General features: G+C 40.7%; 2 protein-coding genes across 2 annotated transcripts; one reads left to right on the top strand and one right to left on the bottom strand.

Annotated features, from left to right (window-relative positions):
• Positions 1-2,599: 2,599 nt before the first annotated feature.
• Positions 2,600-7,036, top strand: eevs (2-epi-5-epi-valiolone synthase). Its single transcript, XM_060069651.1, has 5 exons — positions 2,600-2,842; positions 5,045-5,678; positions 5,797-6,039; positions 6,341-6,593; positions 6,864-7,036. The coding sequence occupies exons 1-5, from the start codon at positions 2,694-2,696 to the stop codon at positions 6,953-6,955; spliced, it is 1,371 nt and encodes a 456-aa protein (XP_059925634.1). The 5' UTR covers positions 2,600-2,693; the 3' UTR covers positions 6,956-7,036.
• Positions 7,037-7,748: 712 nt separating this feature from the next.
• Positions 7,749-13,864, bottom strand: mitfa (melanocyte inducing transcription factor a). The gene is made up of 9 exons (XM_060069652.1): positions 13,636-13,864; positions 12,799-13,011; positions 12,562-12,657; positions 12,364-12,460; positions 12,091-12,183; positions 11,678-11,734; positions 11,320-11,395; positions 10,919-11,066; positions 7,749-10,499 (listed from the first exon to the last, which is right to left on the bottom strand). The coding sequence occupies exons 1-9, from the start codon at positions 13,666-13,668 to the stop codon at positions 10,110-10,112; spliced, it is 1,203 nt and encodes a 400-aa protein (XP_059925635.1). The 5' UTR covers positions 13,669-13,864; the 3' UTR covers positions 7,749-10,109.
• Between the last annotated feature and the right edge of the window lie 8,646 nt (positions 13,865-22,510).

Below are 22,510 nucleotides of genomic sequence, written 5' to 3'. Positions count from 1 at the left end.
TTAAATGTTCAATAAAGATGTATGTATAATGGAAAAAAGTGAGTAAAATAAAAACAGGACCTACGCGTTAAGTTCTGCTAGCTGTTCACTTTCCTTTGACGTCATTCCCTCCAAGTAGTGGTCTAGGCCACTGGCTAATTCTAAAGCTTTCCCCAGGTTATCCTTCAGCTCCGCCGGAATGTGAGCCATTCCGTCACATATCTCCTGGGCTCTCGTTAGGTACTCCACCAGGAATTCCATTGGTGTGTCTGAAACTGTGGAAGAGTAATAATACAATTTGCAAAAGTGAACGATATATTGCAGCTTGTCTGAAAAGGCCTTTACTAACCTGTACGCATAGTGACTAAAAACGTAGGGCTTAAGGTTTGCTGAAACAGCTCAAATACAGCTGTAAATATTTTGTTTCCTGTGTATAATGACATAATAAAATAAAGTTGCATAAAGACACTACTTAAACGCTAATAGAATGCCTTCAGTATGTTATTTTTTTCTCATTCACAACTGATCGCAAGTTGCAGGCTCACTCAGTCAGACCAACTCATCTCTTAAAGGCACCCAGTGCAACTTTATGTAAACATTCAATGAAAAATAAACATTCAATTTCTAGTCTTTTTTTACACGTAGTAAGTTTCAATAACTCCATACCATTACATATCGACATTCAAGGAGCAAAGATGAGACGTCGTTGTGTGGTGAGAACTGATAGAAAATCGTAAACAACAACAATCGCCGGTGGGGAGAAGCCATTTTTCCATTGACTGGAAGCCTGCTTTATTTATTGTAGGTTACAAAAAATAAAGAAAATGGCGGCATTGTTGTTGTTATCGATTTTGTATCAGTTCTCACCACACAACGACGTCTCATCTTTGCTGCTTAAATGTCGGTATGTAATGGTATGGAGTTATTGAAACTTACTACGTGTAAAAAAGACTAGAAATTGAATGTTTATTTTTAAGCCTCGAAAGTTGCACTGGGTGCCTTTAACTTCAAAAGATCCAACCGACCCATTTGTTCCATTTACACAAAAATGTTGTCAAGTTGTTAGTTGACACAATTTTATTATCAAACGATAACTATAAAGACCATCAGAGTCATATAACATCCCTTACCTTTAACTGCTTGCATGTTGCGGTTTACTATTTTTTCGGCTAAAGGTGTCAATTATGTCCACGATGGTGGAGGACGTGTTGTAACGCATAGTTCAAGTGAGTACAGATGCCCTTTGAGTTACCTAAACCAAAGTCACGTGGTATGTATCAAATATGACTTTTGTAACTCGAAGTCGGTTGATGTCACGTGCAGTATGAACCCCGAGAACAGGGAGCAGGAGCCAGAGTTCCCCAAGGGCAGTGCAGGGATTGCCAACCCCTCAGGCAATCATCTCGATGTTTTTGTAATCGAACATCATCTCGTGGTCGTCAACTAGTTGCAAGGTGCGGTTTGTTATTTTTGGCCAAAAGTGACATGACTAAACACTCGCATGTCGACAGTGAGTGTAGGTGATTTTTTTTTATCTAAACTAAACTAAAGTCACGTGGTTTGTAGTCAATTCACGAATCCACGTAGGGAACCCAAAAAATGTGTAGATGTCACGTGCAGTATGAACCCCTGATGCCGAAACGTGACAATTATTAGATTTCGTAACTCAGAAGTAGATATCACGTGCAGTGACACCCCCTGAGCAGATCCAAAATTAGACGAAGGGCGGCTCCAATTGCCAGGGCAGTGGGCAAATAGCTCTTGCAGTGCGCTCAAAATTAAAAAGGGGTAGAGGGAGTGGTATTTTATTATTTCAATTAAGACAAATTCGAAAACAAGATCGGAAACAAGATCAATATATTTATATTATTGTTATTGTGTTTATTTTTGACGCAATGGGCGATGAGTCAAATACAAGACAGTCACTGACAGTGTCTTTTCTATCACACATTGTATTCTATAAATATCATGGCAAGGAATACAACTTGGCTTGTGTGTGTTTTTCAAACACACACAAAGGGGGTCCTTGTGACATGACCTTGAATTTGTATGAGTTCAAACGGTCCATCTGAAAAGATAATGTAGCCTATTAAAAAAGTTATTGGATAGGCTACTTACTTTACGAATTAGGCTTATAGGCGTACCACAATTGTTTAGGTGATCGTTCGATACTTGCCTAATGCCTATGTTATCCAGTTTGCAGTAGGACTAGACTATGCATTATGAAGCCACAGAATAGGCATAACCCACATATTCACACACAGAACTGTGTGTTATGTGTGAGTAGCGCCAAGCACCGTTTTACAATGTCTCCAAGTACGAAACGGGGCATTCCCATTTTCAATTACAGTCGTTATTGACTGTGTATTTAGTTAACAGAATAGAATGATCAAAACTATCATTTTAACAGAGCTTCAGAGGCATAGCGTTCCTTACCTTGTACCCCTTTCATTGTGCGGTTTATTTGTTCGGATAAAAGTGACAATTAGTGGCCACAGGAGTGAACCGAAAAACAGTAAGTGCACGTGAGGTTATCGTTGTGTAAAACTAAACTAAAGTCACGTGGCATGTTCATGTGAAGACCTGTAAATAAAACGCTCCTCCCAACACACATCCTTGTATAAATACAGCGGCTCAAACGTCTTGTCAATTCTTTGTCAGCTATATATATTGTTATCCCCTTATATCCAGTAAATTGCCCATTCATCGAAATTATGGGGAAGACTCTTAATCTGGGAGATGCAGTCAATGGCAGCACAGAGTCAAAGACTGAGTTCAGTCTACTGCGAGTTGACAATACGTGGAGGTGTAAAATGGGAACATGCTCAAACCACAGCAGAGGCAACGTCTCTGCTGCCAAAATGTGAGTATAACAGTTGGTAATAATTGGTATTTATTGATACTGTGTCAGGTTCTGTTGATAAGATATAGCTAAATAAAACAATCGTAATTCAAAATATGTATTTTATTTTATATAATTTTAGAGGCAGCCTCAGGTATTTTACTGAAAAAAAATCCTTCTAGGAACGCATTGTCCATTTTAATAAATCTCGCTGTTGAAACCCGTACGAATAGTTGAGGACCGTTTAGTGGACCAGTTTCCGAATGGAAATTTGCACAATGGTTTCCATGCATGGCATTAATGGACAAAGTGGAAGACTTCAGAGTGTGTGTGTGTGTGTGTGTGTGTGTGTGTGTGTGTGTGTGTGTGTGTGTGTGTGTGTGTGTGTGTGTGTGTGTGTGTGTGTGTGTGTGTGTGTGACGCTGGAAGTAATTCACAGTTGGGGGGGCTGAGAAACGTTCCGATGACGTCATACTGCGAAAGGTCAAACATAAATAAATAACGTTCTCGATAGGGTGTTACACTTGGTTATTTATATGCCTAGTAATCATGTGATAAAGGCTATAATGAGATGTCATCACAACCAACCTGTATTAGACCAGAGGTTTTAGAAATACACCACAAGGCCAACTTGTGAATGTGCTTCATTGAATCACACATGAAATGCAAGTATTTCTCAGAATATGTCTTTAATTAAGACCTCAAATATTTAATTACACGCACAAGGTACTGATATTATGCATTAGACAGTGTTATGAACAAGTAACATAGCCTAGATGAGGCTATCTGGAGAAGTTTTCATTAGCAAAACGCCAGGCTGGGAACGAAAAATCTTTTGGCTGAAAAGGCTCCTCACTCAGACTGTAGCTAGTGCTAGCTTCCCCGCTAGTAGCACCAACAGAATCCACCGACGGCGCCGCAGCAGTTAGCATCGCCGCCTCATCCAAGCTCTCCTCATCCGGTCTGATTGGGGGGTGATCCTTTGATGGTAATGCTGGTAAAGACACTTGAATACTGACACATTCTACATTCGTAGTGTTTTGCCTTTTGGTGGAACCATGACCCACAGGATCTTTGAAAAAATCCGAAATTATTTTCTGACTCATACTTTTTAGCTCTGTTTTTAGCTCTGTTCAAAATGCTAGTGCTAGCCTAGTTGATGACGTCCAGAGTAGAACACTTTAAACGGTCGTTATGCTGTGTTTGTGGTACTACATTTTGTGAATCAAATCATGCTTGTGACATTTATAGTCAAATATGTTGTTTGAGTTATGTAAATAAAATGACAATAGTATAATAATAGTCTGATATATTTATGTATTTATTTATTTCCACGGGGGTTTTTGCATTTCACATTCAGCCTCTCGCCACCAGGGGGGGCTGCAGCCCCCTCAGCCCCCCCCACTTCCAGCGTCCATAAGTGAAGATGCTTTCAGATCCTACATTCACACAAATACCCCTTGGAAAGATCAAACTCTGTAAGCAATCATTTTGAATGCTGTAATCCGAAACGACCCATTCAATTCAAACCGCAATATTGCTTCATTACATTCTAGGTGTTATTAAGTTGAATTTAGTCAATGTGTAGGCCTATATAAATGTCACAGAATCATTGATACAGAATCAACTTGCGGAACAGGTTTGTGTTTGCGTATGTGTGTCCAACTGTGTGTCAATTAGTTAGTGTGTGAGTGTGTGTGTGTGTGTGTGTGTGTGTGTGTGTGTGTGTGTGTGTGTGTAACCCTACCTAATGTAGTGCATTTTTAGCAGCACTGCTTAAAATGTTTTTTCAGGCTTTCTATGAAATTAAACAGTGGCCGGTCACTGGACACAGAGCTCAGTTCCATGACATTACACATAGTATTCATTTAAGATGACAAAACCTACAGTAATAGAGAGACTTCAGAGGCGTTTGACTGATAAGGCTACAAATTGGTATGATATGACAGCTTCTGGTAATAATAATATTGTTTAGAAAGGCTGACAATATTTTTCCTACTGATACACATGACGATTTCCCTTTTACAGACAACATCGACTGAATGTCTTTCTAGCGAGGCTTCGAATTGTTCTTCAACAATTTGAAACCTCACTAGAAAGACATTGTCGATGTTGCCTTTCGTGGTCACCATGGCAATGTTGATTATAGTGTCAGAAATATGACTTGAGGTAGATAGATTGTTTTCAATTCCCTCTACTTGAATCCTGTGTCTTGTATGAAAGCTTTGAGAGCGTGACAGAGAGGGGCAGTAGCTGGACGGTGGTCAGTCCCATCGTCTTCACCTACCAAGTGGTGGAGTCCCAGTGTCTGCTGGACCCCAGCAACGACACCCTCCTGCTTGGTCACATCAGAGACCCACGGCAGCTGGAGGAGCTGAGGAACAACCCCAAGCCACTGCGAAGGTTCGTGGTTATGGACCAGGTAGTGTACAACCTCTACGCCGCCAAGTTGCGCGACTACTTAGAGGCCCGCCACGTGGTCTACAGTATCCTACCGCTTCCCACCACAGAGGAGAACAAGTCCATGGAGCTGGTCATGAAGATCCTTGACGAGGTCCATAAGTTCTCGCTGGACCGACGCGGAGAGCCCATCATCGCCATCGGTGGCGGCGTGTGTCTGGACATCGTGGGGCTGGCCGCCTCGCTATACCGGAGGCGCACGCCATACATCCGAGTGCCGACCACTCTGCTGTCGTACGTGGACGCCAGCGTGGGCGCCAAGACGGGGGTGAACTTTGCGAGCTGTAAGAACAAGCTGGGCTCCTATGTTCCGCCGGTGGCCACCTTCCTGGACCGATCCTTCTTCCAAACCATCAGTCGCCGTCAGATCTCCAACGGGCTGGCGGAAATGTTGAAGGTATGGGAAACCAGGAAGCCGACACCTGGAACCATAAATGTATACCATCCAAAACGGTTATCATAGCACGCATCTAGTATGATCTCTCCAATATTTCCTTCACTTTGCTTCTTTCCAGATGGCCCTGATGAAGCACAGAGAGCTTTTTGAGCTGCTGGAGACACATGGTCCGTTCCTGCTGGATACCAAGTTTCAGTCAGAGGGCAGTGGTAAATATGGAGGCAAACACGGGAAGGCTGCAGTGACGTCCAGCCGCATGGCCATCAAGAGCATGCTGGAGGAGCTGGCACCTAACCTCTGGGAGGACGAGCTGAACCGCCTGGTGGACTTTGGCCACCTCATCAGTCCTGAGCTGGAGATGGTAAAGATGCCTCTTCATTACAGGCCACTCTTTCTCTTCCATCTCCACCACAATATCTCCATCTACACCACGACGACCAGGCTCATGTCATGTATGACAGACACGCGACCGTGGTTTCTCCGGCGATATATTGCCAATGCCTAGATTGCTTAGGAATGTGCATCTTCTTGTCCACTTTGTTCATTCAAGCCTCCAGATAGAAAGCCCATTGCCCATTGAAACACCTATTTATGTTTTGTGATGTGTTCTTAGGCACACTTCTACTCTGTCTATTTAAGGTCCTCTCTTATGTCCTCTGTAGGAAGTTCTCCCAACGCTGTTGCACGGCGAGGCGGTGAACATCGACATGTCCTACATGGTGTACGTGTCCAGGGAGCGCGGGCTCTTGACAGAGGACGACAAGCTAAGGATTATCGGCTGCATGGAGGGCCTGGAGCTCCCCGTGTGGCATCCAGACTTTACCATGGAGATGGTGAACAGGTCATTCCAGAACCGGCTCAAGCACTCGGGAGGCCTGGCCAGAATGCCTCTGCCCATCAGCCTGGGTCGCGCGGGTGAGTAGCAGATGTATAATGTGCACAAGAGCCCAATGTGACAGCATTGGACCTCAGAGTATCAGGATGTTGGTGCGTAGTCGAAGGATTAGCAAGGAATTGGAGGGCCCGCTTTTGAAAGTTGTCAAATTAGATGGTGTTTAAGATGTCAAAATGTAATGAATATGCGATCTCAAAGAAGACCAATTTTAGATATAAAGTACACTAAGGCTTTTAAAGAATTGTACTTTGTTATAATAACCGCCTTTACTTGTTGCTCTCATATTGCAGATATATTTAACGACACGACGGATGAAGTCCTCTGCAAAGCTTTCAAGAAATGGTGTGATGAGCTGGGTACATCGTCAAAGACTCTGATCTGATTACCTCGTCAGTGTTTCCTCTAGAATTGTTTACAGGCCTGGTGCTATGCACCGTAAAATAAACGAACGATGTACACGTTTTGTGAAGAGAAGACATTAATTTTATTCGAACCAACATCGATTTTTTTAATCACAAATATATCGGTTTAACCAATCTCATTCGGGTATCTCTGTCATAGTAACTTACAGGCCAGTGTTTACTTGTAATTAGGTACGGGAATATAGGTCTATTGATAGCATGACAATGTGCAGTATCGCAACTCTGGCTTTTTGGATACCAACTTTCTATGAAAAGGGTGATAGCCTATTTTAGTTGTTAAACTGGGAAACTTACATCTCCAAAACAGCCCCTCATCGTAAACCCCCTCATCCGCCAACAGCCATTAGCTTCATTATGAACACAAAGTAAAAGAAGATTCAAGTTTAATTGAATCCTCTAAATACATAGGATATCATGGTGAAAGGTAAGAGCATAAGCTTGCCTTCACTAGCCTATGTAAGTTATACTGTCAGTCTTTTTACCGGTGCGATTATTATAGGAATATAGTGCATATTTACATCACGGCTGATGTAAACAGTTTTAAATGTGTAGGTACACTTTATTGTTTATCAGGCTTGACGTGAGAAAAGCATTTTGTTTTGACATGCGGGTAAGCCAAGGCGAGAAGGGCGAGATTTACATTCTTTCGATTAAGATGAGTTGTTTTGGAGATAAATGGGGGACTCTGTTAGCAATAGCACTAGTATCGAGTCAAGATAACGCTGCATTATTTTTATTTCATTATATATTTTTTACAAATATTATTAAATTGTGCGTTTTTTCTTTTTTAAATACATATTTTTGGTGGGCCTGTCAGGCCTGTACAATTAAAGGGGACACTGGTCGAGAATTGAAAGTATTTTGCTGTCTGGGGACAAACTAAAAATGGGCCACAATGATTTAAGGCTTCATAAAAGCAATTATTATATTGTACCATGGAAATGCCTGGGATCATCATAATGTATTTTTAATAGTGCCAGATAATTGTGGCGAACACGGCTGTCGTCGCCTTGTCCAAATGCCGCAAGGGATCCTGGGAGGGTCAGCGGAAGCAACCGAGGCAGTCATGGTTGTGCGGGATAGGATGTTTTTCGTGTGTGTGGTGTGTTTAAATAAAGGCAACCCCCGGGGTGATGCGGTCTATGGGGCACAAGTTTCAAACTGCTTTTTCCCGGGCTCCCGTCTGGTCATTCCCGGTCTGCTCGCCACAGTAAGTTTTATCAACTTCAGTTGGAAATCACTGCAACCTTACCTTCCCATGAATATGTAATGTTTATTTCACAATTTCATGTATTTGCAATAAGGATTTACCTTGGTACTTTCTTTATTTGCAAAATGTTCCATGTTTTCTGAAGCAAACCTTTTCTTCACGGTATCAGATTATTTTAAATATGAAAGTTAACGCTTGTTTCTCGAAATATATTTAGAAATATATGTATTTTTTAATCTTTTACAAAATGTAAATGTTTAGCAAATGAAAAATGTGTACAATGTATTGCCATATTATTGGATGCCCCCTAGAGGTAATTCAAAGAAATTATAAAAGGGAATATAATAGGGGATCTATTATAGCCAACGACTAAAAACAAGTTTACAAATTAATCTTTTAGTAGCAATAATGCCTGCAAAAACATAATCCATGTATTGTGTTTTTGAATTAGCAGCAATCATGAATCTTTGAAAATAAAGCTATCTGTCGTTTTCTTAATAACTGTCTTATCTATGGTTCAATAATTCAGTATAGGGCATTAGGAAATTAAAAAAATGTAGGTTATATAACTATACAGGCATACAAAATATAAATATATTTTATATTTGCCTTTCGATAATTCTTGGATCTGTCAGTTTTTCAAACCTATTACCATATGAGAATCTTAAAATAACAAATACGAATGGAGCATATTAAATAACAATCACAGAAATTAACAAAAATGTGTTTATATAAATATTGTACAAAATTAATTTTCATTCAAATGTAAAATAATCATTATTACGGTCTATTGATGTTACTTTTAACCTTTGAAAACCAAAACCCTATTTCTGGTAAGCGTTAGTTTTTTTTACGACAGAAACATCCTGGGCTTAAGCATTATCATTTTAAACAGACGTCGGCATACTTTTTGTAGAATACTTCTTATCACAATGGAACAATATCAGTTAAAGGTCAAGTGTGCCTGGTCCGGTGGCCTGTATTAAGGTTCCAGACAGTAAGTAGACCTACTTGCAAAATTATCAACATCGAGTAGCCGAGTCAAGTGATGACACTCTTTGATTTATGAATTCTATTTCGTTTTTTAGACAGTAAATGTATAAATATATACCATAACACTAAGGTGAGCATTTCAGATACAATATTGCTTTTTATAAGGCTCCTATACAACAACGGTAATAATTGCAGTTTGTCTGTTCTGGGCAACAATAGAACAATGGCGTCCATGGATGCCTTCGTGAAAGAGGACCTGCACCCCAAGTAGATATAAAGAGCTCAAAATTAGGTAAAGAAAACAAAATAATTCTTATTTTCAAGGGATTAAACACTAATGAAAACATACTTATGAATGTTATATTCCATTTCTGCCAACTCGGGTTCACTACAGACCACTCAATTCTACACACTGGACCTTTAATGTTAGTGGACTAAAGCAATTTAGTTCATGAACAGAGGCCTATTGCCACGTCGTAGAGTAGCCTACAAGTTAAACGTAATCCCTTTGTTTAACCCGGATTTATAAAAGTGAACCACAAATTGATCCAAAGCTTTATATGAGCGACGTTGAGCGTTGCTCACAGCATCTGCTCTTCCACCTGTGATCATTTGTCAGTAACCGCGACGACGGAAGACACAAGCAGGAACAGCATAACGAATCATACGCGGTCCCAACGTAATGTTGGCTACTTTTCATGTAAGCCAACAATACTTTTAAGATAAAGATTAAAATCCAGCTATAGATTTAAAAAAGAAAGTAACGCAAAACGTCTACCGTCTTGCGGAGAATGGCTGACAACATTTCGATAGCCACTCGTTCGTTTTTGAAAACTTCGAAATACTTCGACAGTTAACAACGTGTCCTCCATGTCTCTAAGTTAAGGTAGGTGAACAGTTAGCCGTCCACACTAACAGCCGTTCTCCTTCTCGTCCATGCTAGAGCTGGAGCTGCGGCGGCTGCTGCTGTCGGAGTGGTCCGGGGAACCGGAAGACAGCAGCGTCTCGCTCGGAGTGACTGACGACAGGCTGCTGTCCTTTGCGTTGTCCGATTTGGAGGCGCGGTAAGGATCTCCAGAATCTGAATGAATCGGGTCGAAGGATATGGTGCCGTTGTTCAGGTCCAGCGTGGTGGGCGGTGACATGTCAGGGGTGGGGCTATGGTGGTATAGGTCGGAGGGGCACTCGCCGCCCAGCAGTGGCTCTTGTTTGATGGCCCTGGCCATCAGCTCCGAGGTGCACAGGGAGGACGGTGACGTCACCACTGCGAGGCCATGAGCTCGGGCCTGCATTTCCAACTCCTAAACCAACATGGCAACATTAATTTAAGAAGAAGCTGTTGAAAGCCCAGCCCATTGAAGAGTTAAACATGAATCTCAAACTCTTACAATTAAGTCATTTAACAGAAGGTTGTATTCAAAATATGATTATCTTTTCATATATGGGGACATAATGAGCATGCTTGCGTTTTGATTTAACCCAAAACCCCATCAGCTGGGACTCAACCTAACCACTAGAACAGAGTTTTTGCAATAGTTAAAGGCCTCAATGTTCTACTATCGTCTCAATTTGGTGCTTGGTGACCTCATATGGAACAAACCAGAGCCAATTAGACGCTGCAGTCTGTGTGGTCTAATTCCACAGTTTGGTTCCTATGGTGACTGCTAAGTGAAACATGTAGGCCCAGGGTTTTTTGTTCTGTTTTCGGGAGTTAACAGACCTGAATGCGTAGCATCAGGTGGCGGTTAGCATGCTCCAGCCTCCTCTGCCTTAACTCCAGATCTTTGGCACGCTGCTGCTCCCGCTGCAGCTTACGAATGTAGTCGACTGAGGCTTTGAGAATAGTTCCCTTATTCCAGCGCATGTCCCTGGGGGTAACAGAGAAGAAATGGTCCCTCAGTGTGGAGTCAGCTGAGCAGCATGACGACATCTCTGTCTGGACCGCCACAGGGGACCAGTTACCCTGATTACACTCTATGGACTTTTAGGAGAGAAGTGTTTAAAAATAAAGTCATTGGATAATGATTGACTGGGTATATAGACAGACAGACATGCATGCAGACAAGAGAGAAAGGCTGGATTACATATGGCACATGGTGATTGCTTAATATTAATACTTACGGGTCATTTGACTTAGGAATTAATGTTCCCAATTCTTTGATCCTATCGTTGATATTAAACCGCCGCCTGCGTTCAACTGTAAATTGAATTAATAAAAATAACATTGTTATTGGTGTTAATATGCTAGATTATAGACTGTACATATTTTTTAAGAAAATCCTTAATTTTCTCTAAAGGGTCCACGACAGGGGTAAACTGATGCAATACAAAACTCTGTTGTTTAAGGTTCCCATTAGACATACATAATGGCTGGCCAAACATTTGAAACAATGTCTAAATATGAACTAAAGCTATCATACAACACATTTGTTTAGCTATAATCAACATTTACAAAACCAGATTTTCTATTCAAACTTACTAAGGTTATGATTGTCCTTCTTCTGTCTCTCCTTTGCCAGAGCTCGTACCTCAGCCTCTGTGAAATGCAAATGTACTTAGGCCTCAGAACCAGAAATCTTGTCGTTTCTAAAATGTATACACCACCATTTAAATTACTCTAGTTTGTTGAACTGGATTGGGTGATAAGGAGATAATGAGATGAAAAAAAACATACTTTGTTATAATTTGTGTGCCTTCTGGTGCCGTTTTCATAACAAATATGAAATAGTTTCTTAACTTTGTGTTTATTTCACTTCAAACCACTGTCGTGCTGGCTCATATTGTGCGCAGTTTGTGGAATTACAAAGGTTTCTTTATTCAAAATGATAATAGCTTTCATAAAGTCTGAGAAATAAAGACAAACATTTCCTTTATTCAGTGTTCTTTGCTTACCTACTGGATAGCCTTCTTGCCTTTGGTAGTTTTCATACTGGCTGCATGGCCCAGGCTTCTCCAGCATGTGCATCATGCCAGGGCCTGGACCAACTATTTGGAAAATAACGTGTTTAATACTACTGTTTGCATTTCGATAAGGTAAAATGGGTTAAGTGTCGGTTTAAATCTTATGTAATTCCTAATTTTTCCTTTTCAAATAAAATGCTCATCGGCAAATACATCCTAGGTCTTCACTATGGACTTTTAATTAGTGCAGAAATGGTACATCACCTGTGTATTCCCTTTTGATGTTGGACATACTGGAAGAGCATGAGTTGTTGATTCCTTGGCTGCTATACATGTCCAGAAGGTTGCCAGACACTGGGAGCTACACACAAACATAATCAATAAAAATGTATTGCAGAAATATCTTTAAGATATGTTGGAGGTATTGCACAATGTTTCGAATTAGGTACATAACCGAATTACCGTGTTCAAAATCTGGACTCCAGAATCCATAAGGCCGAGGATGTCCTCATTATAACTTGTTTCCAAGCTAATAATATCGTCAATAACATCATCCATCTATAAAAAGAATACAGTCCATTTAATTAATGACACAAACATTCATGAAAAAAAAGATGAAATTATCTTAAAAGAAACGCCATGTTCAGTGCATGATTAAGTGGACAACCGTCTAACTCTTGGGCCTAGTGGCAGTTGTACCTCTTTCTCACAGTTGGAGCTGAGAGTGAGCAGGGCCATGGGGCTGTTGGGGGCACTGCTGGCCGGCCCAGGGGGCATGCCTCGTTCCGGGGTTTGGCTAGGGCACTGGTTACCCGTTTTCCCACCGAGGGTGGAGGAGAGATACTGCCTCACCTGTTGCCTCTGGGCCTGCTGGATCTGGTACTTAGTTGGGCTCTCCAGGTGGGACGGCACCTAGAAAAGTCAGAAGAACTATTAAGGACAAAGAGGAAATAGTTTCAAATAGTAAGGTTTCTTGTTTCGTTTCATGGAGCCAACCATGTAGGGCTTTTCAAATGACTTAAGATCCCTGAGAAGAATCTCTCAGATAACTCTATCAATGCAACAAAAAAAGAGAAATTGTATGGATGTATTGACAGAATCAGAATCCGTTCTTCACAAAGAATCTTAGAAAGTTCATTAATAAAATAATCCAGTTTTATATATATTGCTTTGAACTTTGTCTTTAGTTTAAATATATATAAAGTTGAACAATATGATAGAACAATATGATAATACAATCATAGAATATTGCTTATTTTAACAATGCAATTTGGAAATCCGTAAATATTTGTGAAAATTCAAACAGAATGTAAAGGGATCTCAAGCTCATCCCAATACTATTGCAAACACATTTGAATCCATATCAGACTATTATATCTGAACTTCAGCAACAACTTCAATGTAGCATAAAAATAAACAGAGCTCAAACTTAGTTGCTCCCTTAAGAAGTTAAATATAAGACCAAAAGCAGCAAAACACCATTACGCTCAGTAATCATCATTGTCTTATCTATTCATCATCAGCGAAGAATCTTACCTGATAATGGTTGTATTCAAGCATCTCCAACATAATTATTGTATATAATTATTTTTGTTGAAATCTTTTACTGTTTAGAACAAATTGCGGAAAATAGTCCTTTTGCGATGTTTTTTGAATGAGCCGTCAACCAGTTAGCATGTGCAAATAAGAGGAGTCATTGGTCCTGCTTAATTTATCATGGAGTTAAGGCTCATTAGTTATGCAAGTTATGAGTAGGGAGGAGGATGGTTAAACTCATCCTCCCACTGTTTTGTTGTTCCAGCTAAACTATGAATTTATGCCTTTATAGAGTTCATTTGACGTCACCACACCGCACAAAGACCCCTTTCTGCTGGAAGGCCAACTGCCTGCAAACTGGAGGCCGCCTTAGGCTAACTAACGTTTCATCTTTAGTTATGCTCATCTAGAATAAAACATTATTTGTCCTGAGAACCATGGTTACAATCAACACCACTGTTCCTACTCAAACTGGCCCCTGCAGAAATTGAAACTGTTCATGGTGCTAAAATATCTAGTTTTGGACTTGTATTTTCAAAGCTTAATCCAGATTCCAAATAAATTAATATGATGCAAGATTTGCTATGAAACAGAATTTCCAGGGGTGGTAATCATATTCCGGCTATAAAGAAATTTGTAGGCATTTATTTAAGCCGTTCCGAAAAATGTAATGTTTCTAGATTAGCAGCAATTTCATGTTATTCAGAGGGAAATTAAACCAAATGTTTTGATTTTGTGTGTCTATAATATGTATATTGTATCTACATTACCCAAGGCTAGTACAAAGTATGTTGCTAAACATTGTGTTAAAGGAAGTGCTCTCTGATATTTTCTAATTTAAGAGTACTGCTTCATACACTCGTTTGCAACATCGGCAACACCACAGGCATGCTAACAGAATGTTAGCAGTATGTAGGATGCAGACTCCCATCCATGCTTGTTAAAAAAACGCACCCCTCCTAGCTGCAAGAATTCAAACCCAGCTTGGCCAAATAGAAGCGCTACAGTCATGCAATACCAAATATATAAAAAATCCCTCGGACAGCTATGTCTCTCAAATTGAGTACTGTGCTTGTTTCGTCTCTCTAATCTTTTTTTTTAATATATTTAATGTTTCCTAAACCAATCAATTTGATTTAACGATTTAACAAAGTATGTGTGTTTGATGCATAAAAGCAGTTCTCAACTGCTTGACTTGTTATTAATAGTTTGTTCATAAAATAGTGCAGGAAATTGTGTGGCACTCTGGGAAATAAGTGTTAATTAGTGTTAATGTGTAAAGAAGACTAATCTGAATTAAATCGTCTCTGAATGAGCTATTGAGATTAGGAAGAAAAAAAGGGTGAATATTAGGGTAAAACGTCAAACAGAATACGTCCATTGAGGATTTAATCTGTATAATGTGTGGGTTCCTTGTGTCTGAAACAAACAAATATAACTTCTTAACAATGTAGTCCTTTTTATGTGATTTTAGTTTCCGTAACCCCTCAAACTCAGTTCACTACAGTGTTCTGTCTGGGGCATAATATCCTCTTAACCTGGTAGGACGGCATCCTGTGACTTTTCAACTGTTAGGAAGCAATACACATCCTGAGATTAAACAAATGTCTTTAAGAATACTTAAACCATTGATTACATTTTTAGAATCGGACAAATGGAGAACACAAATTGAACCGTCCAAAATGGCTGGGATTCTTTTCTGTGGAAACAAACTCGAAAGTTGTACAACACACATATGAAGCAGCAGTCTTATATAAGAAAAGAGTAGTACAACATCCATGTTCTGCATGATATCTGAGCCTGGGCTGTGACGTAGCTTTGGAGCAGTCCGCAAATCATGTTGAATGATAATTGCAAGGGCTAGGAATTTACGGCATGGTAATGTTTCAGAATCATTTGCAATGACATCACCCCTGCGTTATATTGATTGATGACTTGTGACGTTAATGCTAAGCACACGACTTGATACTGCTTCCATCTAGATGAGAACCTGTCAATTGTAATTGAATCAATAGATTGAATGCAGCGTATGCTACCTCCGGAGTCGTCTTTGTTAACCCATGTCTATCTCCTGTACGACCTTTCCCACCTGTCTATACAGAGATAACATCTTTCTCTGCATCGCAATCCCAAATTGACCTGTTTTCAATTTGGGATTTAAAGGGAGATTCAAAATGCGTGTGTGCTAACAGTGCTATTTTAAGCAAGAGGGATTTTTTTTTTGTGTTTTATAGCGCAATTAAAATATCTATTGATCCTCCCCCCTCATAAACTTATCCATAACAAGTGGCTCCTTGTAGATCTCTCAATGATGGCTCATGTGAGGATCCAAAGCTTCCAAGTGGTTCTCGTCGTATTCACGTCAACGGCTGGCATGAACCTCGTGTGACACCGTCACAAACGTGAACACTTTTGCATACAAGCTGCCCTTCGGCTTGACAGAACCTTCACGGATGAGCCAAAGAATGAGTTTGTTGTGCTCATGTACCAGAGTGTCTCTTTGTCTCTCATACCGCGCTGTGGCCTTTTCCTTCAGCTAAACCTGTGGGTGATTTCTTACCAGGGACTCGACTCCTCCCAGATCCCCTCAGCAGGACATTAACCAAGGCTTTATTCAAGGGGTGTTTGTGGGACGGTGGACCACCTTTTTCAGAGCGTAGCACAGGGTGGTGGTTTTCCCGAGCCATCCCTTGGGGGAAGATAGTTTCTTGACCCCTGTTTTAGAAACGTATCTTCATGCTCATTAACCACTTCTAAGTTCTTTTTTTTTCTTTCCCTTCCAACCTAGTTAATCTTTTTTTTTTTTTTACCAAAAGGGCATATCTGCCGAATGAGGTTACGATACGCTACACTTTGATATAATCAATTCACATGTTCAATCCAATGTAGTTTTTAGCTGTGACACAAAATAGGGAAACATTCATTCAGTGCGTTTACATGGGACAGCTAGTTCGGATTAAGCCTTAGGCCTATACCGATTTTGCTACTCGAACGGACCGAGCAATTATCCGAACGTACATGGCCTTTGAAGGGGACATATTATGCCACCAGGTGTGAGTGTGATTAGCCTTACAAGCCGTTTCGAAAATCTGCCCCATATGACATCACTAGTGGTCGTGTCCACCGAGATCTGTGTTGGATAGATCAGTCTACCAGCCTACCCAGTGGACTGAGGTAAACGTTGCTCATATAACTTTTTTTATATTACTGTCCCAGACTAGAATAAATAATCATTCATAACTTTTCAATAATAATTTCGATTTTATAAAGAGAGAGAGAAAATGAAATAATGAGATGCATGTATATGGAAAGTCAAAAGCGACAGAGCAGTAACGGGTGGAAAACTACAACATAATTAATTTATAAATGGAAACCTTTAACTGTAAAATAAGCTTTAAAATGTGAGCCGTGATATAGTATGGCAAAGGCACTATAAAGGTAATGCAATATGAATTAGTCACATATTTGGAATTGCAACATGCAGTCAAACCAGTCCATAGATAAACCCTGCAATAATATTTAAATATGCATTTACTTTACATATTCTATGCATAGCTAGGGGTAGCCAGCATGGGGCCCGCGGGCACCTGGTCGCCCACAGGGACCGTGTGAGTCGCCGGCAGATAGTTGTGTCATTATGTAACTGTTCTGCGCGTTATTATGAGAGATGTTGTATATGAAATGCCCCACCCACCTTAGCGATATACTAAATGTATCCAGGAAGCCTAACAGTCGGAGGAGGGTATTAAATAAACCGATGCTCAGACGCAGCTGCACCACTCTGCATCCACCCACAATGTAGCATTATACAATAAGTTCTCGAAAAGCTAACCTTTGCAGTCAACTTGCCCAGACTGAGCTCGATATGTCCAAACAAACCGCGCCGTTGGCCCTCTTTTCTCTTATGGGGGACTTATTTCAGTAACAATGATACATAGATTACTATGTTGTTGATCAAATAGGAAAAATTACTACGTTAAAATCAAGTTTTGGGTTCACTGTCTCTTCAACGTTAGGTCACATTGCGTAAAGTGGTATCGGGTGGTATTGGAGAAGTTTTACGAGTACATGAGCATATATAGCACTAGTCACCATGGATTCACAATTGTGTTGATGTTCTTTTTGCATCAATAACACTTGCATTGATGTAGATTTGAAACAGCCTGGGACATCATCTATTCAATAATATTTTTGTTTTTACGTTCATAAATGTTAAAATGTATAAATATTATTATTATAGATTTTGAAACAGCCTGGAACATCATCTATTGCATATTATTTTAATGTTTTCATGTTCATAAATGTATAAATATTCTTATTCTTATTAATATTAAAAGTGAACTGTGTCAACAGTTCGTTTTACTTAGAACGATTGAGGTAGCTCTCAGGTTCAAGAGGTTGGTGACAACTGTGGTGACTTCCAGTTCCTGAATAGAGTCAAATTTTTCTTTACATTCTTCTTTATTTAGTAACTTGCCAAATAATTGAGATCACTTGCCTAACATTTATATAACTTTGAATGAGAACACTGTTACTATTGGATAGGCAGCGTTGGAGTGACTAATTGCTTGGAAGGGTCGGTTCACTTTTCCCCAGGGTCCCAACACACATTTCTCTGTTCATGAAGGCTAAATAATAGCTAGAGATGCGGGAGGCCCCTGGAGTTTCTGTACATTGTAGTTATTCTCTAGATGATACATCCTTACTACAACAATAGTAAAGCCTTAACACCACAAGTGCTTAATTTGTTAGTTAAAAATTGAACATCATTGAACATCATTCAGAGTATTATTACCCCGGAGGCAGCCGTCCGCGACACACGCTCCCCCGTCAGCAAACCCAAACAGTTGTGTGTCCGTTAAACTAAGAAACCAATTCAATTTGGTTATCGATAAGGGTCCATCAAGGCCCTGTTATAACCTATGCCTTGTGTCTCCTTGCAACTCTACTGTAGTCTGACAGGCTGCCTCATGTATGGCAGGCTCTCTGCACAAAGCTTAGTCTCTGCTCTTCCCACCCCCTGGCTACGTCATGCTTGGCTAGAATGTTCTATAAATTTCCTAGAATCAGAATCATGGTCCAGACTTTGGGAGATGACGATCACGTATAAGACGTAAACTCATGTTGAATTTAGTGGCCTTAGTGAGTCCATAGATAAACCCTGATTGATAAACATAGATAAACTCATGGATTTTATCTTGTAGATCTAGTCCTCTGGATTCCTGGTCAAGTAACCAATGACGCACCAATGTTGGCGTATTTGATATATTTGATAAAAGCGGTTGGATTTACACCCACATGGGAAGGTTTTTCGAGACAGTTCGCTGTATGTTTCTGCGGCCAACAAAAAACACATGCTACAAAAGCCGGACTACTTGCACAACTTGTCCTACTGTTATGCTTTTCGTCTTCTTCAAGAACAATCATTTCCACTATTAATGGGGAATAAATTAAACGTTCCAAGATTAGGCCATTAAGTGGAATCTATTGAGTTAAACCAACAAAAGGCTCCTTACAGAATGGGATGAGCAAAGTAGAGTGGCCTCGCCCTGCCCACCCCTCCAAGTCAGAGAACACAGATAAAGCCTTATCTCACTCTCTGTGGTGCCTTCATTTGGAAGGAAAAGGTCACACCAACCACCAGAAAACTGCACATGGAGCTTAATCAATGATATTTAAAAGTCAGCCTTTCCAGGTGCTACTAACTGAGAGACCCATTGATATATACACAAGTAGATTGCACCCCAAATTCAGAAATGAGATCACGTGGCCATGCAATCGTATTGCGCAACAATATACACTGGATTATTTGTTGATAATTTTTGTACGTGAACAAAGGCCTTATTTGATTTTAATTGCGTCTAGACTATAACATCTGAACTCTCAGTAGCTGATCTTAGAGAAAACAAAGGCCTGTTAGTTGCTTAACCTTCAAGCAAGAGTTTGAAGAAAATCCCTAATGTGTAAACCATCATCTCCTATGGAGAGCCTCTTTACTTATTCTTCACTTATTCACAGTAGGTTGGAGGAATCATGTCCTCCTAGTTCAGAGATTGTGGTAAATATCAATTAAACTATATGTATGTTAGTTATAAAACGGTACACGACTAGACGTGTTTGGACTAGTCCTTCAGAACAATAGAATGATTATTGGAATGACTTTCCACAGCTGTGGAATGTATGAGTGTGAGTGTGCCAGACAAATGCTTAGCAATTGTTTGTTATTGATGAGAATTATTAAAATCCTTTGGGGTGATCCCAGATTATCTCATTAGAGTTGTTGCTTCTTTCGTTAAAGTGGCTCAAGACTGTGCCTAATTATGTGCATTCCATGCTGTCTTTGCGTAGAATGAGTGGTAAAATGGACTGCTTTTCGTCTTGATCTTTGAACTGGCTCCCTACTGATTTCTCCCAGAGGTTAAAGGTAACTCGGATAACCAAGGGTCCCCCACGCTCTTTAGACAAATTCATCTGAGCTCTGTGTTTTCACTTTCATGGTCTAAGGGATCGGACTGGTACCCATAAGCTAATTTTGCCTCCTGCAAGGCTTTGGAGGGTCTCTTGGTAATCCACAGACAGGTCAAGTTCAAACTGTCGAGAAGCGTTTGCCTGGGAAGCTTGGATCTCATCGAGGGCCCCACTGACCATACGCAGCAGACTATTGCAAGATGTGAGAGGGCCTTTATTGTACCTTCTCACAGAACAACTTCAAAAACCTACTACATGACCACTGAACAAATGCGAAATACCGTGATACAAACCAATTATAATACAAATACAAATAATGCCTAATAGGTGTATAATTGTTGGTTGACAGATTCATGGTTACACTAACATTATCACACTACAATAGAGTATTCATGGATTAGATACGGGTTATCAATATCAAAAACACTGAAATGTCAAAGACCAAATTTCGAACCAAACACAAACCTGCCATTGATGCCATCAATGACCTGTAACACATCCTTTTCCAGCAGTAGAACGGGCAAAGTTGTCCAGTTTGTTGCAAAATGCATCCGACAAAATCACTACACATGCATGACTGTGGTAAATATCAAAAAGTGATAGAAATAGATAGGTAATAGAAAAGAAAAGGGAAAAGAACTGGAGCCAAAAGCGTCATTGTATCAATGGGATTTGTCCTCCCGGGGTCTGGCCAAAGCATGGCCATATTAACACCTAGTCTAGTCTTCCCAGTTTTTTAACACCCACAATTTGTTCGTTTTTTCTGTTTTGAAAAAGAGAGGTTTTACAGGTTGAAAGTTAGTTTTAGAAAGTAGGAGGTTACTTTAAAAGTTGACGCTTACCTCTTTGTTCGTTCTATATGTTTTTGAGCCCATTTACATCCTGGATACAGTCCGTGTCTGAATAAAGCTCATTGTTGTTCTCCAATTGGCTGGTGTTTAAGCTCCACTTGGACATACCAGGCATGGAATCAATGACCACAACCAACACACGTCAATGTAGTGGAGCAAATGGGATTAAACAGAAACAGGAATTCTGTCACCAGATAATCCCACTATGGATTTAGCCCATTCTGCGCCCAAAGAGCCGCATTTTTTCATCTTCTAAGGTGATTTATCCACGGAATAGCGCCAATAGTCAGAAATCCTCAAACACGGCTCTTGTTATCTCAGAAGAAGGACAACAATGTTCTTAATCCGAACATTGAAAACACAGCCTTCATTCTAATCCTGTGTGTAAACAGTAGCAACGGCATGGCCACTGGTCTCCTTACCTCTAAACTCTCCGTGGCGGTCTGGTTGGCAGCGGGAGGGTTGGGGGCTGGCCAGGCATCAGTGGTGAGGGAGCGGGGGCTGCCATGGAGCCCGGTGGCTCTGGTGTTCCTGGTGATCCTGTTTGTTCTTTCCTGGTCCCGCCGCTGAGAGCCCTGCGGACACTGCCCCCGCCGCCGGCTCCTCACATGGGGCTTGAGGGGTGGGAGTCGGGGGGGTATGGTCGGGATACGCTTAGGAGGGCCATGCAGGTGCCACAGAGCTCTGTAGGGCCGGGCCCACCCAGGACGGGAGACAGGGGTAAGGGGACATATCGTCAACGCTCGGGTGGATTTACACACGCACGCACGCACGCACACAAATGCATCGATGATTTCACACTATGACAGACACACACACACACACGCGTGTGTACACACACACACACACACTCACACACACACAATCATATGCACACATAGGGCCCTATCTTGCATCCGGCGCAATTGACTTTCTCACTTGGTAAATTATTTGGGAAAGAAGGGCTGATACAGCGGTAATAAGTTGTACTTTTAAATCAATGCATCTGCAAATACCGTCCAGCAAACACAGACACAGACATCGTGTACATGCCCATAACTTTTAGGATTGATGAGTATTTGATCGTGAGAAAACATTGCTTTACCGCGAGTGAGTGATAAAAAGAATGAATGAATGCAGGCGCGCGTGTGTGTATTTGTAAAATAATTAATGAATGCGGGCGCGCGTGTGTGCGTCCATCTGTTTAAACACACGCAAACTAAACACGTAACGCATAATACAGTCCATGGCAATGTATATTAACGGGGGGACACATGCACATTAGGAACACAAGTCGATAACGATAATGCATTCAATACTGATAAGAAACTATGTTTATAATGTATTGCGTATATCATTAAATAGAACCACAGTTGTATGGCGACACATTAGTGCCATAATTCACTGATGTGATAAAAGATGCATTCGGGCGTATTATATTATTCCACACGCGTAGATATTAACTGCGAGCGCGCAAATGATCTCTGCGCGCGCGCAAATTACCTCTGCGTGCGCAAAACAGCCTCTCGCTCGCGCAAATTACCTCAGCGCGCGCAAAACAGCCTCTCGCGCGTAAC

The sequence above is a fragment of the Gadus macrocephalus genome, chromosome 13, assembly GCF_031168955.1.
Source record: "Gadus macrocephalus chromosome 13, ASM3116895v1".
Lineage (NCBI taxonomy): Eukaryota > Metazoa > Chordata > Actinopteri > Gadiformes > Gadidae > Gadus > Gadus macrocephalus.
The sequence above is the reverse complement of the archived record's forward strand: the minus strand, read 5'-3'. Positions and strand labels throughout refer to the sequence as shown.